This window comes from Sorex fumeus, unplaced genomic scaffold (assembly GCF_029834395.1).
Source record: "Sorex fumeus unplaced genomic scaffold, SorFum_2.1 ptg000044l, whole genome shotgun sequence".
Taxonomy (NCBI): domain Eukaryota; kingdom Metazoa; phylum Chordata; class Mammalia; order Eulipotyphla; family Soricidae; genus Sorex; species Sorex fumeus.
The window spans coordinates 10,381,328-10,398,023 of record NW_026606101.1 but is presented as its reverse complement, the minus strand read 5'-3'; the positions used below and the strand labels follow the sequence as shown (position 1 = coordinate 10,398,023).

At 37.8% G+C, this 16,696-nt stretch overlaps 1 protein-coding gene across 7 annotated transcripts in view; it reads right to left on the bottom strand.

Moving 5' to 3' along the window:
* RBM39 (RNA binding motif protein 39) overlaps positions 1-16,696 on the bottom strand; it is a 34,854-nt gene that overhangs the window by 3,488 nt on the left and 14,670 nt on the right. For 5 of the 7 annotated variants that reach the window (XM_056121092.1, XM_056121095.1, XM_056121097.1 and 2 more), the window contains 5 exons: positions 13,958-14,095; positions 11,533-11,598; positions 6,821-7,025; positions 5,519-5,596; positions 1,871-1,921 (listed from right to left, as the gene is read on the bottom strand). In XM_056121092.1, the coding sequence (XP_055977067.1) occupies positions 1,871-1,921; positions 5,519-5,596; positions 6,821-7,025; positions 11,533-11,598; positions 13,958-14,095 (538 nt within the window). The remainder of the gene's footprint in view (positions 1-1,870; positions 1,922-5,518; positions 5,597-6,820; positions 7,026-11,532; positions 11,599-13,957; positions 14,096-16,696) is intronic. The other 2 variants (XM_056121093.1, XM_056121098.1) reach the window with 1 other exon arrangement.

Sequence of the window (16,696 nt, the reverse complement as noted above, 5' to 3'; positions counted from 1 at the left end):
AGGCTAAGGAGAGAGCCAGAAAGGGTGGAGAACATGTTTCGTACATGCAGTTTTAACACACCAAGTTCATTCACTGCACAGTAGAGCCTGCAAACATGGCCGGGCCCAAAACTGAAATTTGAGTCCTGCACAACTGACATATATGTGGATGAAAAGTGATTTCTGCCCCAGATCTGCTAAGAACTACTGGAGGCACCCCATGAAAAAAATCCCAAATATGTCTGAGCTGCAACCATTTAAAGTTTCTGCTCAAATATTATTTATCTTTAAATGAATTTTAATATAAATAACATCCTCAAGTTATCTAAGATTTAATATCCCATGGATATAAATCACATTGTAGGATAAAAGTAATTTGTAAGTGATCGGTTCTTCTGTACATTAAAAATAGCATATACCTATTAAATTGACTAAGAAAAAAACTAATGGTCACCTGGCATATTATAGGAGCAACATTTAATCCAGTATTATAGGAGCAACATTTAATCCAGTACTGGCTTAAAAGTTTATAGTTAGCACACATTCCACACAGCTGCTCCAGTATTTGTGTTATTGATAAAGTATTACCAGTAGCTGTTATAGAACTCACCGGAATCATAACATTTGATCAAATTTCATTCCAATACATAACAACAACAATCAAGCTAAGGATAAAACAGTGCATTAGAAATTATGATAATTAAACGATGACCTGAGAAGTATCAAAAATCTTTTCTAAATAAACCTTAGGGCTGAACATAAAATACATCATAAAATATTTCTGAATCACAAGTTACTTTCAGCTTTTCTCATATTTTCAAGCTGTACAAAAATACTGAAAGGATCAAAGACTCAAACTCTACTGGAGAGTTAACAATGCAACTTTGCAAAAAAAAAAAAAAAAAGAACCTTGCTTGTATTACAGTAAAAAAAAAAATTTTTTTTGCCTGTTCACAAGCAAATGACAATGTGTGTAAAACACAAAATCACTGATAACTGAGAATTTTATTTTAATACTGAGAAAATATTAAGTAAAAGCTATGACCTAAGCATTTTAATTCAAGATAAATGTAAGATACAATGAATCCAGCATTAAAATTGGAAAAAAAAATCTACTTTATCTACTTTAAATTATCTATGAGGAAATGCTGAGTACAGTACTTCTTTGCTGGAAAATTAAAATACAGACTTACATTTACATTTTACCAATGCACTAGGTAGTGCTTTTCAAACATAAGCTTTTTTCAAAGAAACTACAATATGCCTTAAATATAGTTTACCTAATCTGTCTAGCAAAAAATGCACAATGAAATGTCACTGACTTGAAATTTTAAAGAAGCCTGCTTATTAAATTTTACAATCACTAAAATTTGCATGCAATTTATTTCTAGTTCTAGATAATTTTCTCTTGCATCGTAGATCTTATAAAATCATGAGTCATATCTACCAAGTCTTTTAAGTTGAAAGTGATTTATATTCTAAATTATTGGTCTCCAAATATTAGTTTACTTTAAATTCTATTCAAATACTAACGAAATAAAACACAAAGATAAGCTTAAAAGTCTGAACTAAAAGCAAGCAAACAGAAACTATCCCCCACCCCTATTATTCTGAAAAAATTGTATTTTCATAATATGTACACAGAAACTTTGCCTTAGGTTTTATATGTATGTATACAAATAGTTTAATAACTTTGATGTCAATGCATACTACTGTTGGGTCACATTTGGATAGAACTCAATTGATACAAATCACATCCCTTGACTGATATCAACATACTGTATACATGCTGTATCTGACATAGCTATAATCTGAACCAAAATATCATCTACAATGAACAACTATGTCTCATTATATTTTTATCTATTTAATAGATAGAAAGCCAACTCACCTTCCGTCTGCTGAGAAAGTCTTGTTTGCAAATCTATAACAAAAGAGAATTCTACAGCTCAGTGCAGGAACAATGAAGAGCCTCAACTAACAGGGTAAATGTCAGGAAAGCATTAATAAAAGAGGACTACAGTAGCAGGGTTATCAGAGTGAACTTATAGTAAAACCTGGCAGCCAAACCTCCTTCCCCATTCCTCATTGAAAGGCTTTGGGGCCTTTTTCCCTCCTATCCTAGCAAATGTACGCCTTGATACCTAATCTTAGTACTCTACAGATATAGCATTCCACTACACTACTCTTCACAAGGGAATAATGGGAAATGGGGAAAGGGAAGCACACCGGTCAGAAAATGCATGAATACCCTGATCTTGAGAATTCAATTCCAAGTACTTGGGAAGTCAACTAATTATATCAGTCCCATAGGATTTAAAATTTAAGTTCATAACTTGCATACACTGGAGCAAAACACACTAAAAAACTAAATTGTGGATATTACATTAGTGGGAAAGAGATCATTTTAAGTGTCTTGGAAGTGTTTTAGTATTTTAGTAAAATATAGTCCAGGAGGTATTTTATTAGATCTGGTTTCTAGGACGAGTCTAGTTATCAAATGAAGCCAAAATGAAACGTAAAGGTTACAAGAACTATTACGGACAGACATATTTAAAATTTTGATTAGAACTAAAAAGGAGAATTTCATTAATATCACTTTCTTATAATTTTTCTATATTGGAACTCAAGAAAGCTGCAAAAATTGCCAGAAAGTCTCTAGAAAAAGTCAAATTACATAAAATTATCTTGGAGTTATATAAATTTGTAAGTTAAAAATCGTTATGGTTCAGAAAACTGATTTTAGTTGATATTTCAATTGTAACAATATTAACACTTGAGTTTCTTGCCCAGTATACATATTGATCATTGGCAAGAATGAAGCCTGCATTATACAGGGAATATAATATCTGGGTTATAGGTGCTCAAAACTGGCACCTCAGGGAACTGAAGATAAGTAACTGATTATACTGAAGTTGAAGATACGAACATAGGAACATTATCAATAAACTTTGGAATGTCTTATGTATAAAATAAAATTGTATCGATGTAAGATGTAAGAAATCTATGCTAAATGTAGACAAATCCCATGAAAAGTACAAAAAAAGGTTTTAGGTCACTTGTGCCTAGTTGAGAAACAAAGCATTAATACATTAAGGTGAAGAAACACAGCACCTCTTAGAAAGGGCCGATTACTAACTCAGGATAAATGTATACAAAAATATTGAGGACCAGAATTGGATAGAATACAGCAGGTGGGAGACATGCCTTCAATATGATGAACTTGGTTTGGACATGGGAATCCCATATGGTCCGTCCTCAAACACCGCAAGGACTATTTCCTAGTGCAGAGCCACAATTATCCCTTAAAACTAAGTGTAGCCCAAAACCACATTCCCCAAATATTTGAGGACATACTTTTCTATTTAAAAGGGGTAAGAGCTACAAAGACAATTATATCAAACAATTTAACTTTAAGGAATGTATAAAAGGCCATGGTTTAAAAAGAGAAGGTTCAAAAGGCAAACGGGAACTTAGAGATAGCGCAGCAGATAAGGAAGAAGCTTGCCTTACAGGCAGCTGACATGAATCCAATTCCCAGCAATCTGTTCTTGAGCCCCACCATGAATGATAGAACCAGAAAATCAAAGAAAAAAAAATCCAAAGTATATGGGCTTATGGAAGAGTCACAGGTTTGAAAGGAGAACCACATGACACCCAGAGCATAGTGTCCAAATAAGCCCAGAAGGACAATGCCTGTGATATCCCTAATCCCACCAGCCACCCCAAAAGCAATGTGAGATTGTGGGTTTCCAAATAAAAATGTAAATTAGTCCTGGATCAGTAACAGGTTATGAGAAATGGAATGGAAAAAAAAGTCAATATCTCAAAGTAACGCTTACATAACCATGTTTTTTTGAAGTAATCAGAATAGACCTGGTCATAGTTAATCTTTATACAAAATGACTGAAGTGCCCTGGGAACTAGTCATAAGTAATAATAGCGGATGACAATTAACTATAGACATTGAAAAATCTTTAATTACATGAAGAAATGATCATAAAGAACAAATGAAAATGTTTGATATACTACAAGATATAACAAGTTTAGAACCGCTACATTTCATTGCACAAAACCCGAAAACAGAGTCTTGTTTAATTAGCATAAAGTGAGAAATTAGTAAACTTTATTTAAAAATGGCATTTTATTCAAGAATTACCTAACTGAAGGGCAATACTAGGAAAGCTTTCAGTTTAAATAATAATCTTTCAGTACCCCTTAATCCTTAGTGTCAATGAATAGAACCCAGGAGATCACACAGGCAAGACAAGTGATCTACCACTGAGCTACCTCCCTAGCCTTAACTTTCAATTCACAAATAAGAATATATTTCTAGAACTAGTTTTCTTGAACTACAAACATCCTACTTAATAAATCAAGATTTTTACATGTTAAACCATCAGTGTCAATTTTTTACAAGTAGTGGGGAAAGCAAGGGAAAATATTTAATGAAAATGTCATGTTTTCCAAAGTATTGAAAAACTCAGATTTCAATAGAAATTAATTTTCAACATAAAACTTAGAACATTCTCAGGCTAGAGCGGTAGTTTACGGCAAGATAAGAAACATAAATGATCAGGTACCCAAACTTCACCTGGTCTCCCGAGCCCCTCCAATGATTGCAAAATGTAGTGCAGAAATAAGCCCAGAGCAGACCCATGTGTGGTCAAAAGATAAAAATTTAAAACAAAAAAATTATTCTCAATATTCACTGGAAGCACTATAAAAATTTTATCTTTTTTAGGAATCAATAATATAGAAAAGACAGTTTTAAAGAAAGCATGAAGCAAACAGACCACTTTGTTTATTCAAATGTATCATAATGATGCCGCACATCTCTCATGTAGTTAAGATCCTGCACCACCTTGTCAGAGGAACTGACCTGTCCTCTTTAGTATCTATTTATTCCCAACATTTAAGTCACAGAGAAAAAGCCAGGGGCTGAATATACAGTACAAGAACTAGTATCATGTGCCAGGTATCTGACAAACTCCACTTATCCCTGGTACCTCATGGTCCCCAGACATTGTTGGGTGTACCCCTACAGCCCACTGAGTACCAGTGGTTTGGCTAAATTTCTATACTCTCTCTCACTTTTAAGGTTTTTGAAAGTTAAGAGTTGATCTAAGTATCTTTACTTTTCTGAGTGTGACCATTATATATTTACTTTAAAGCTAAGTAAAGAGATGGATTCAAATGGCTGAATGTCTGCATACAGGGAGAACGCATTACATTCTGGTTAATGCATGGAACCTCACTATCAGGAAGCCTCTTTAGTACAGGAGGGTATAATCAGAAAAATTTTATTAATTACCTACAAACTCTTATTACTAGTAATTCAAACACTAATTTCACTGGAAATTGTCAATATTAACTGCTGTGGAGTATCTCCACTTCAGAAACTGAACTCAAATGTATGGACTATAAGTACTTAATGAATTGAATTCTCAGTAAGTCCTTTTAAATGCAAAAATTTGGTCAATTTTCGAATTAGATGAAAAAAAACAACGATTTAAATTAGAAAAGATTCAATTCCTACCTGCCACAGCACCAAATGCCAAAGAGCCACTCATTTGTAGAGCTTGCTGTGCTGCTGGTGGAATTTGCAAACCTGTACCTGTAAAAGAGGATGCACTTAGTATGTTAGAGAAGAAAAGGCTAGTTATATTTCTTTTAACTAAAGTCATGTTTATATAAAGCATGAGAATGGATGGGGGCTACTAACTGGCTGGTTGTGTGGCTCCCCAGCAACCATTATATGATAATCTGAATATAACTGAAACTGCAGAATATTTCAAACAGAAATAGGACAAAATCCACTGGGCAAGCTGGCAAATCGTAATGAGGAATTGCTGTCAATATATATTTGTTCTTTCCACAAGTACTGTCTTACACAATAACCATGTTGCACTAAGTTCAAATGGCTGTTTTCTTCCTCTATAGCATGGAAGACTTCACAACTTTGACAAGGCAGCTAGGCACTGAGCCCTTCAATATGCAAGTCTGGCTGGCAGAGTATGAAAAATCTTACATGGTAACTGGGGAAGGTAAGAAGCTGGACTGGGGGCCTTTGATGAGCAGGACTGAGGCAATGGGGAAGAGTGAAATTTAGAATTAAAACCAAATTGATGAGAAATTGTTCTACCAGATGAAAATGCAGTTCAAAATGTCACAGATTAGGTTTTAGAGTGGTAGTAAAGTGGAAATGGTGCTTCATTTGGCACACCAAATTTCATGCACGATCAGGAGGAATTCCTTAATTAGAGAACCATGTGTATCCCCTGAGCACCACCGAATGTGGCCCAAGGCAGCAAAGTTTTATTTCTAAAAAATTTTCAGTAATTTTAAACACAAACTACAAAAATTTAATGTACAAAACGTGGGAGGGAAACGGGGCAAAAAAATCACAAAGTCAGCTGAAGGAAAAGGATCTGAGTAATTGTTTAGCTAGCATAGACTGATGCACTTGCTGCCACTACATGGTTCGTAAAACACGAAACCCCTAAAATAAGCTGCAATAGATAGTACTGCCAGGAATGGCAACCCCCGTAAAAGAGATGATAATTACGGTCAATTTATGGCTAAGAGGCAGACAATCTACATAGTTGATATGTGAGCCCTGGACGAGCCTCTGAGCACTAATAATATCCCCCATCACAAATACACTTCAAAGAATGAACTTAATTTATATCAAGTAACTGCTATGTTGAAATTGTAGGCATGTTTCTGCCCCCACCAAACAATACAAACTAAAGAATAATTTCACATTTATTGGTATCTATGATCACTAATCTCCTTATTTAACTTACAATGAACTGTGCATCATACTATATTCACTTACCCTCTGCAAGCCTTGCCATTAATTGGAGGCGACCCGTTGTTCCCAAATCAATTCCAGTCCTTTCCAGTTCATCACTGTCCAAAAATGAGCTAGCACTGGAAGCATCAGTTCGTTCAGTAACATGACCAACTTTCATTGGCCTTCCTGCTAACTCAAATCCATTAAGTTGTTCCAAAGCCTTCTTGGCACATTCTGAGTCAGAAAACTATAAAGAAAGTAGAAAGCCCAATATACGCATTTATAACAGCTTGTATAAAAACAAGTGGAAAAAACAACTCTAGATAATATTCAAAAATTAATTTCTAATGATGGTAAATCAAAGGGAGAGATAGAAGAGTGGGTGCGTCACTTATTTTGCACATGGTTTACCCAGGTTCTTTTCCTAGCACTATATATGGTCGTGAGAACAGCAAAAAGTGATCCCTGAGTGCAGAGCCTGAAGATCACTTCGGTATGCCCTCCTGCCCCCTCTCCCCTCCAAAATGGCTAAGAGTAATTTAAGTCAGTAACTTAAATTTGTAACAAGGCTGTATTTTAAATAGGCAAGTACATAAACAAGGCAAAAAATAGTTAAAGGATACAGTACATGGTTTATATGTTGGGAACTGATGTCAAGAGTTAAATTGCAAGCAACAACTCAGCTTTTACCCAAGAGCCCCAAAACAATTGCATACCCCCATCCCCATGTTCCCCTGAAGGATAATCCAAAACCGCCAAAATCTAAAGAGAACAAAACCAGTGTCCCCAAGAATACATTACTGAAAAGACAAATTATGATTGATATACATGTGTACACACAGAATGGAGTATTACTTGTCCTTAAGAAGAAAGTCATGAAATTTGCCAACATATAAAAGGACCTGGAGAGTGCTGAACTGAGTTATGTTAATAAAAGGGAGAAAACTACACAGAATCTCACTAATATAAGGATGTAACAAAATGGTGGGAAAAGGAACACCAATAGACAATGGAAACAAATAACACAAGAGCTGGTATTTGCTACCAGGAGTAATTTCTGAGTGCAGATCTCCTTGATCATCACTGGGTGTAGGCAATAAAAAGGAGAGGGGAATAAAGAAGCTTAATCACTAAATAGTGCTTCTCCTTATAGAAGTTAAACACAGGTATATTCACATTTAATATATTGAAACATTTTATTGCCTGTGAAATATATCTTTCTTAACTTCAGAGATTGTGGTAAAGGTGAGAGCTGTATAACAACTGTTTTGTGTGGGAACCTTTACACTAAATGAAACAATATGGAATCTCCAGAAGCCCGCTGTGAGGACATACCAATTAATCACACTCAACAAATTTGTACCGCCATCATTATATAAAATCATTTACAAAAGAAAAAATCTTCTGCAGGACTTTTTTTCGTGATTTTCTCGTAAATTTTATCCTAAAGGTATGAAAGCACACTCTGGGACTTTTTTGGGGCTGGAGTGATAGCACAGTGGGTACGGTGTTTTGCCTTGCCCGCGGCCGACCCGGGTTCGAGTCCCAGTATCCCATATGGTCCCCCGACCACCGCTGGGAGTAATTCCTGAGTGTAAAGCCAGGAGTAATTCCTGTGCATCGTCGGGTATGACCCAAAAAGGAAAAAAAAAAAAAAGTAACTTTTCGTGTCTCTGATGTTTCTGCTTTATTCAACCTCCCCAGAATTTCAACAAGCTAGGGCACATAAGGCTATACTTGCCCTGATAGTGCTAGAATTGTGTGCTCAGGCCTAATACTGCAGCACTGCTCAGTTCTGTAGTACTAGCAGCAATGATGCTCACTAACTGGGTGGTGTTTTAGGGGTACCCTGGCTACACTAGTGATGCTTGAGGATCCATACAACATTAGAAATAAAACCGGAGCCTAGAATATGCCAGGTGTATGTGCTCTTGTCCTTTAAGCTATATTCCTATCTACTTAACATTATAATATATATGGGCTGGATGGAGCGAGAGTACAGCAATTAGGGCACTTGCCTTGCACACGGCATACCTGGTCGACCAGAGTTCAATTCCTCCGCCCATCTTGGAGAGCCGGGCAAGCTACTGAGAGTATCTCGCCCCCACAGCAACGTCTGGCAAGCTACCCGTAATGTAGTAGATATGCCAAGCACAGTAACAAGTCTCACAATGTTACTGTGCCTGCTTGAGCAAATCAATAAACAGGAAGACAGTGACAGTGATATATTTAATATACATATATTAACATAGGGGTTTTTTAGGGGAGGGGGGATTGCTGTTACTTCAGATAGAAGGCATTAAGCCCTTCTGTAAGAGATTAGTAACATGTTAACTAAAGGTTGAGCCCTGTGTGCTCATACACACACACATATCGACATATGCATAAACATATTTCCCCTAAGATTGGTTTGCTTTCTACTTTAAACCCCAGCAAATGTAGTGTGCTACTCTTGGTATATCAGAGGTGTAATGTAGGAGATGTCACTAAACAGAATCCAGAAATAGGTTTAGTAAAAGAGAAAAATTTTCTTGCAATAAGAGGGGCAACAGTACTATCATAGTTCTTTCATGTTATAATGTATGTTATAATGTGGCATCAGAAGTACAGGCATTAAAATATAGCCCTGCATACATTTATTCACAGATGTACAATCCCTGGCAGTGCAGGATCCAAGTAACCTAGAATTATCAGTACCCTAAAAGTACCAGGTAAAGATGGAGGCTAGGGTAACCCAGATAGACCCCAACACCTGGGTCCCTATATACTATTGGCAGACACAGAACCACAGCCTAGTTAGCTAACAATCAGTAGTGGCCTCCAAAACCCCCAGGAACTAAAATCATTTTCTGGCTGGCACAAACACCCACAATGTTCTTAGAAAATGATCGTGGGACAGAGAAAATGTGAAAGCTTTTGTAGTGCACAGTCACAAATGGTTAACAATTTGAATTAAAATCTGTAAGTTTGATAATGCAGCTTTCAAACTGTAATTTTTCCTTCTTCATGAATATGCATTGCGGTTGGGCCAGTGGCAGCCAGATCCAATGGACCATGTACCTATCACTACCACATTCTATCACTACAAGCTTTAATTTTATTGAAATGCATGAGGCATTTGGACTAGAGCCATTACTGATTGGATTCCACGAGACATCAAAAGATCACGTGGACGCCCACCTATAAGATGGTCAGACTTCTTCGTCAAGACCCTAAATGATCGGTTTGAGGCTCTACATGTTCCTAAAACGAACAGATACCATTGGGCTACGCTAGCACGCAACCGGGATGAATGGAGACGTTACTGGCACCCGCTCGAATAAATCGATGAGTAACGGGGATTAAGTGATTAAGTGATTAAGTGATGAGGCAATAAGGCAATAATAGTGGAGGGCAACTACATATAGGAGCACCATAGTAAAGGCTGAATGCCATGTAAGCAACATAACCAACGTGTTTACTATCTCTTTGGCTCAGAAATTAAATTGCTGTTAAGTAAGTTCACTGGCATTTTTATTGATAAAATATCTGAAAATGTAGCACTGTCTTCCTGTTATTCATCAATTTGCTCAAGCAGGCACCATCAAGTCTTCATTGTGAGACTTGTTACTGTTTTTTGGCATATGGAATAAGCCGTGGGGAGCTTGCCAGGCTCCCAGAGGGGGATGAAGGAATCGAACCTGGGTTGGCCGTGCACAAGGCAAACGCCCTATCCACTGTACTATCGCTCCACAATCAGTGAAAATGTACAGCTGTGTTATTTTATCACATTATTAAGTACGAGATTGATTCAGTTTAGGCCTGAGTGATGGTATAGCGATAGCGTATCTGCCTTACATGGAGCCGACAGGAGTGATTCCTGACTGCAAAGCCGGGACTAACCCCAAAGCATCGCTGTGACCAAAAATGGCCTCACAAAATTAAATAAAGTTTCCAGTTCATTCCCTGCAATATTTAAGGCTTATTGCTAGCTCTGTGCTCCAGGATCACTCCTGTGGGCACTAATGGACCTTATAATGGCAACAAGAATAAAACTAGATAAATTACATAAAATGCAGGCGCTTTACCTACTGTATCTCTGATCCCAAGTTTGCTTTTCAAAGAAACCTCCCATCAAAACTATCCTAGCTAACAACCTGTACTGTTATCAGAGACTGAACGATAAGTATTTTTTTCCTTTTTTTAAAAAAAATTTTCATTAGTGAGAAACCATGAGGTACAGTTGAAGACTTAAAAATTTTTGTGCTTGGGTTTCAATTATATAAGTTTTTAAGAAAACTATAGTTAAGTAAACATTTAAACAAAAAAACATGAAGCAAATGCAAAATTTTCGACGGGCTTACTCTTTAATCCCATGTTCTCGCCTAAACACTTATCTCACTTGCTTGTCTGTTTTTCTGCCACTTGGAAGCTTTTATGTTCTCTTGACCATGAAAACAGAGGAAGATTCCCCTATCCTCTAATATCTTTCTCAGTATGCTTCAATAAAAACTACTTTGCATCAAAAACCAAAAGAAAAACTTTTTTCATTCAACTTAAAAAAAAAAAGTCAGATCAGAGCCCCAAATCTAATTATGTGAATTGGAACTGTTCTACTGTTCTTCATATTTTATAGAAACTTCTAAGTATTATTCAGGAATGGCAAATTCATTTAGACTAATTGGACAAAAATCAATTGGACCTGAATTGCTAGTTAACAATTCATGACTCAGGTATTACTCTCATTTACATTAATATTTTTATTATTTGCTTACCGTGATAAATCCATACCCCTTGGATCGTCCTGTTTCACTATCCATCATGAGCTGGATACTTTCAATCTAAAAATGAAAATCACAAGATTTACAATTGACACACATACATAACCTTAGACTGTTTTCTCAAAACAAAACAAAACAAAACAAAAATCCTTCTAGAAAGTTAGGAAACTGCAATTAAGTTATGGAGGTAGCTCAGAAGTAGAGCACACACAATATAAGACGAGGCTCTAACTTCAATTCGAAGCACACACAAAAGGTTTTGCAGATTAGTTTTCCATCATTTGGATCGTTCCTTGTATTTGGCATAGCCAGGTGGAACCCAAAGACACACATACAAAGAGTATAACTGCACTGAAAATTGACAGAAATCAAATGAATTCAAAGCAGTGTCCTCCCGTTGTTCATCGATTTGCTCGAGCGGTAACATCTCCATTGTGAGACTTGTTACTGTGTTTGGTATTTCGAACACATCATGGGTAGTTTGCCAGGCCTTGCCTTGCATTGAGATACTCTTGGTAGCTTGCAGTGCTCTCCGAGAGGGGCGGAAGAATTGAACCCGGGTTGGCCGGGCCAGTCACATGCAAGACAAATGCCCTACCGCTGTGCTATCGCTCGAGCCCAGACATACAAAGAGTGCAGTTTAATTAGGAAGTTTCTCAACATGACTAAAATTTCTAATACAATTCCTGTGGTCTAGAGTGATAATACTGTGGGTAGGGTCCTCGAATTACACACAAACCACCAACATTCAACCCAGCATCCCACAGGGTCCCTTGAGCACTGGAGCACTACCAGAAATAATTCCTGATTACAGAGCCAGGAGTAACTAGAGCATCATTGGATGTGGCCCAAAAATCAGAACAGAAAAAGAAAAACAGAACACATCCAAAATGGGCAATGCCTTATTACTGTACATTTCATTAAAAAATGGGGTGGGCTTAAAGCACTACACTATTCTGTAGGCTGCACGAACACATGTACCTAGTATTCCTCCTCATCTCTGCAGAATTCCTGGAGTGAGTTGGTCCTGTAGTGAGACAAAGTACCTGTACACTGCTGGGGAATTCTATGAGTCAGAGTGATGGTACTGATGGTCCGGTATTTACTTCCTTGCATGCAGCTGACCTGAGTGTTGGACCTCCACCATCCTGAACTGGTCCCCTGAACACTGTCATGAGTAGTTTCTGACTGCAGAACCACGAGTAAACCCTGAACATTCTTGGATGTGGCCCAAACCACCCTCCCCCAATATTTATTTTCTAATTAGAAAAAGAACTAAATTGTCTTAAAACCCTAATCTATGGGCAGGAAAAATAGTACAGCAGATAGGAGACCGGGTTCAATGCCTGACACACCTCTAAGGTTCCGAAGCTTCATCAACAGAGTCCCTTGAGTTTGGAGTAAGGAACAAACCCTGAGCATGTCCCAGCATGGCCCCCAAGCGTCTTTACAGAACAAGACTTTCCCACCATTTTAATATTCATCTCACAGAAACGTGATCACACATAAAAATTATGTACTGAAGTCATTACTATTGTGGATTCCCAGTATCTTACAGGTCTGAAGCATAGGACTTGTATAAGGAAACCGAGGTTTGATCCCTAGCAACAAAAGCTTCATAAACACCTTAAATTTGTGTATCAAAATTCTCTAAGAAATATTATTTTTTTCCATTTGCTTTTTTTTTTTTCCTTTTTGGATCACACCTGGCGATCCACAGGGGTTACATCTGGCTCTGCACAGAGATTACTCCTGGCTCTCCAATCAGGAGTTACTCTTGGCGATGCCCAGGGGACCATATGGGATGCGGGTTGGCCACGTGCGAGGCAAATGCCCTACCCGCTGGGCTATCTCTCTAGCCACAAGTGTATCTATTTTTGGTCACATCTAGCTATCTCAGGGGTTACTCCTGGTTTTGCAATCAAGAAGAATTACTTCTTGAGTGCTCAGGAAACAATATGGGATGCCAGAGCTCAAATCTGGGTCGGCCATGTGCAAGGCCAACACCCTACCTACTGTGCTCTGGCCCCTATTAACCAATTATGACCACAGAAAAGGAGCACTACACTTGCCTAACATGTCTGAGCATATGGGTTTAAGCCTGTTCTGGGGTTCAAAAACAAAATCAAATATTTAAACTACAGTGGTGGGACTGGTGTTGAAATATTAAATGTAATAAATTATTGCGAACTTTTTGCTTTTTGTGTAATACCTAGCAATGCATAAGGGTTACCTCTGGCTTTGCACTCAGGAATTACCCATGGAGGTGCCCAGGCGACCATATGCTGGGAATCGAACCGGGTTGGCCGTGTGCAAGGGAAATGCCCTACCCACTGTGCTATAGCGCCAGCCCCTTTACTGCAAACTTTATGAAAATTAAAAAGAAAAATAAAATGCACTGAAGAAATGTGAGACTTACCCTTCCAAAAGGCTCAAAGATTCCCCGAAGCATATCCTCTGTTATGTTAAAATGTAAGGAGCCTACATAAAGCCTCATAGGTCCAGCACTTCCCTTTTGTAGATTGTTTGCCATTGCTGCAGCTCTGTTTTTTTCGGCCTATAGTATCATGAAACAAAACGCAGATGAATGATTTAATGAATTTCAATGAAACCAGGTTAGTAAATAAAACGCAAAAAAAAGTACAATATCTCTTACATGAAACTTTCATGAAAGGTACTGAATTGTACAAATAGGTAAAAATGTAAATTTGTGTGGGCCAGATCGAGAGGTTAAACCATTTGCTTTTGCAGGGTGCACCCAGGGATCCCTTAGCAACTAGCCAGAACTGGCCCAGTACTGGTCAGTTTGGGGGGAAATTTGGGCCATACCCATTAGGTCTTTCATGGTCTAAAACCAGTCAGGATCAAATAATTATAAGGTCACCATTTCAATCTATCCTAAAAACAGACTTTAAGATGTCATATTTGACATCACTAAAATTTTGTGAAGTTTGGGTTTTTTGGGCCATCATACCTGACAGTGTTCTATGGACCACGTGGGGTCGAAGAGGTAGAACCTATTCAGCCATGTGCATCGGAAGTGCCCTCCCACTGTACTGTCTCTGCCCACAAATGTTGCAAAATTTAAGAAAATTCACATAGAAAATAATTCTGGATTATATACTATTAAAAAAAAAACAGTAATTTAAAGGTGGAAAATAAGATTGTTCCTAGAATTGCTATAGACTAAAATTGCCTCTGAGCCAAGAGAAATAGTAAGGTGGTTAAGGGTCTTGCCTCTGCATACACTGGACCCAAGTACATCCCCACACCCCACAGTAACATTTGTCTTGAGCACATTTGTCTGTAGCTAAAATCTGCTCACTTCGAAAAAAGGGAAAAAATACTGTTTCTAGATGGTAAGTAACCAACTGCCTTGTCATCGTGAAAGGGTTAGTTTAATAAAATTGAAGTCATGCAAAATATCTATGTTCAAAACTCAACTGTCCATGTCAAGTTGTAATAATGAATAATTTTCAATGTATATTATACAAAACTCCTTGTTTGTAATAAACTTCTGAAATTGGAGGAATAGTACTTAAAATAAAGAATCCAGGGCTAGAATAGGTAGGGGACCTTTCTTGCACGTGGCCAGCAAGATATGACCACCAGGACCCCATATGGTCCCCAAGCTATGCCAGGAGTGGTCTCATGATCTCTAAGCATAAAGCGGGGCGGGAAGAAGGGTTGGAAAAGGACAACTCCATAACCGTATTTCTTTTGATTCAGTATTTTCCCATTGTTTAAAATGATGAAAATGGAAACTCAGGTCTCCCCTAAAATACTAAATAGCAACTTTATTATTCCTTTATCTTTTTGGGTTTTGAGCCATACCCAGTGATGCTTGGGACTCACTGCTGGCTCTATTCTCACAAATAATTCTTTGCAGGATTTGGGAGACCAAAAGAGGGTATGTATTTTCCATTTTAAAGGGCAATTAAGTGATATGCAGGTGGTGGGCAGAGCACAAGCCCTCTGATCCTTGGCACTACAGGTCCAGCAAGCCTAGATAGCCACCTCTTTAAGGAAATATTTTTATATTAAGGGGACCACCCTGGTATGTCTCAGAAGATTCAAAAGATGAAAACTAGGCAGAAACTCTAATATGCTACAGCCCTTTGGCATAATCCACATGCCCTTAAGAAATTATTCACTACTGCATTTCACTGCCATATATGTTAGATTTATTTGCAAAACTGTGGGAAACAGCCATTACACGAAGCTTTTTTGTTTCGGTAGTTTGGTGGTCAAACCCAGAGGTGCTGAGGTATTTATTGCTTTGGGCTCTAACCTCTGGGATCACTCCTGGGACACAGACGACTGTATGAGGTGCTGGAAATTGACTTGTTGGGTCAGCAAGTATATAGCAAGCTCCCTGTCCACTGTACAGCCCAAGTGAAGATTTTTTAGCTTGCCAACACAACAACCAGTGGTGCTGAGGGTCATCTCTGAACTCTGCTCAATGGCCACTCACAGTAGTAACACGAATCAAATCTAGATGAGTATCATGCAAGAAAAGTACCTTAACGCCTGTATCAAAGGGGCTGGTTAGACAGTGCATCTGGTAAGGCACTTGCCTTGCATGCAACTGGTTCAATCCCTAGCAACGCATGTGGTCCCCTGAGCCCCACTTAAAAGATAGAAATTAGGTAATAGAGCAGATTTTGGTATAGTTACACCAAAAATGTAAAACAAAACAAAAAACACTATACTATTATTTTGGCATTTTTAATTTTTGAAGCTATTACTTTTATTAACACTGACTATACTTTTCAATACTTTGACTATATAGTTTATATTTAAACTATTGTTTTTGAGTCACAGACATGCTCAATAAACTCTTTACTCTTCACTCAGGAATGCTCTTCTGAGTGCTTGGGGAACTATGTGGTATGCCAGTGACTGAAATGTGAGTTAGCGGTATACTAGGTATAAGCCCTGCCCACTATCTTTCTGGCATGAATAGTATTTCTTTCTGTATTTCAAAGCTGCACAGGGTCTAGAATAAAAATTATTGTTGGCTATTCAATCAGAAATTATTCTTGGTGGAGCTCTGGAGACAATATAGGATGTCAGTGATCAAAACCTGGTCAACCTTCTGCAAGGCAAGCAGCCAATCACTTCACTCATGCTGACGCCAGTAATTCGTATTTTAACA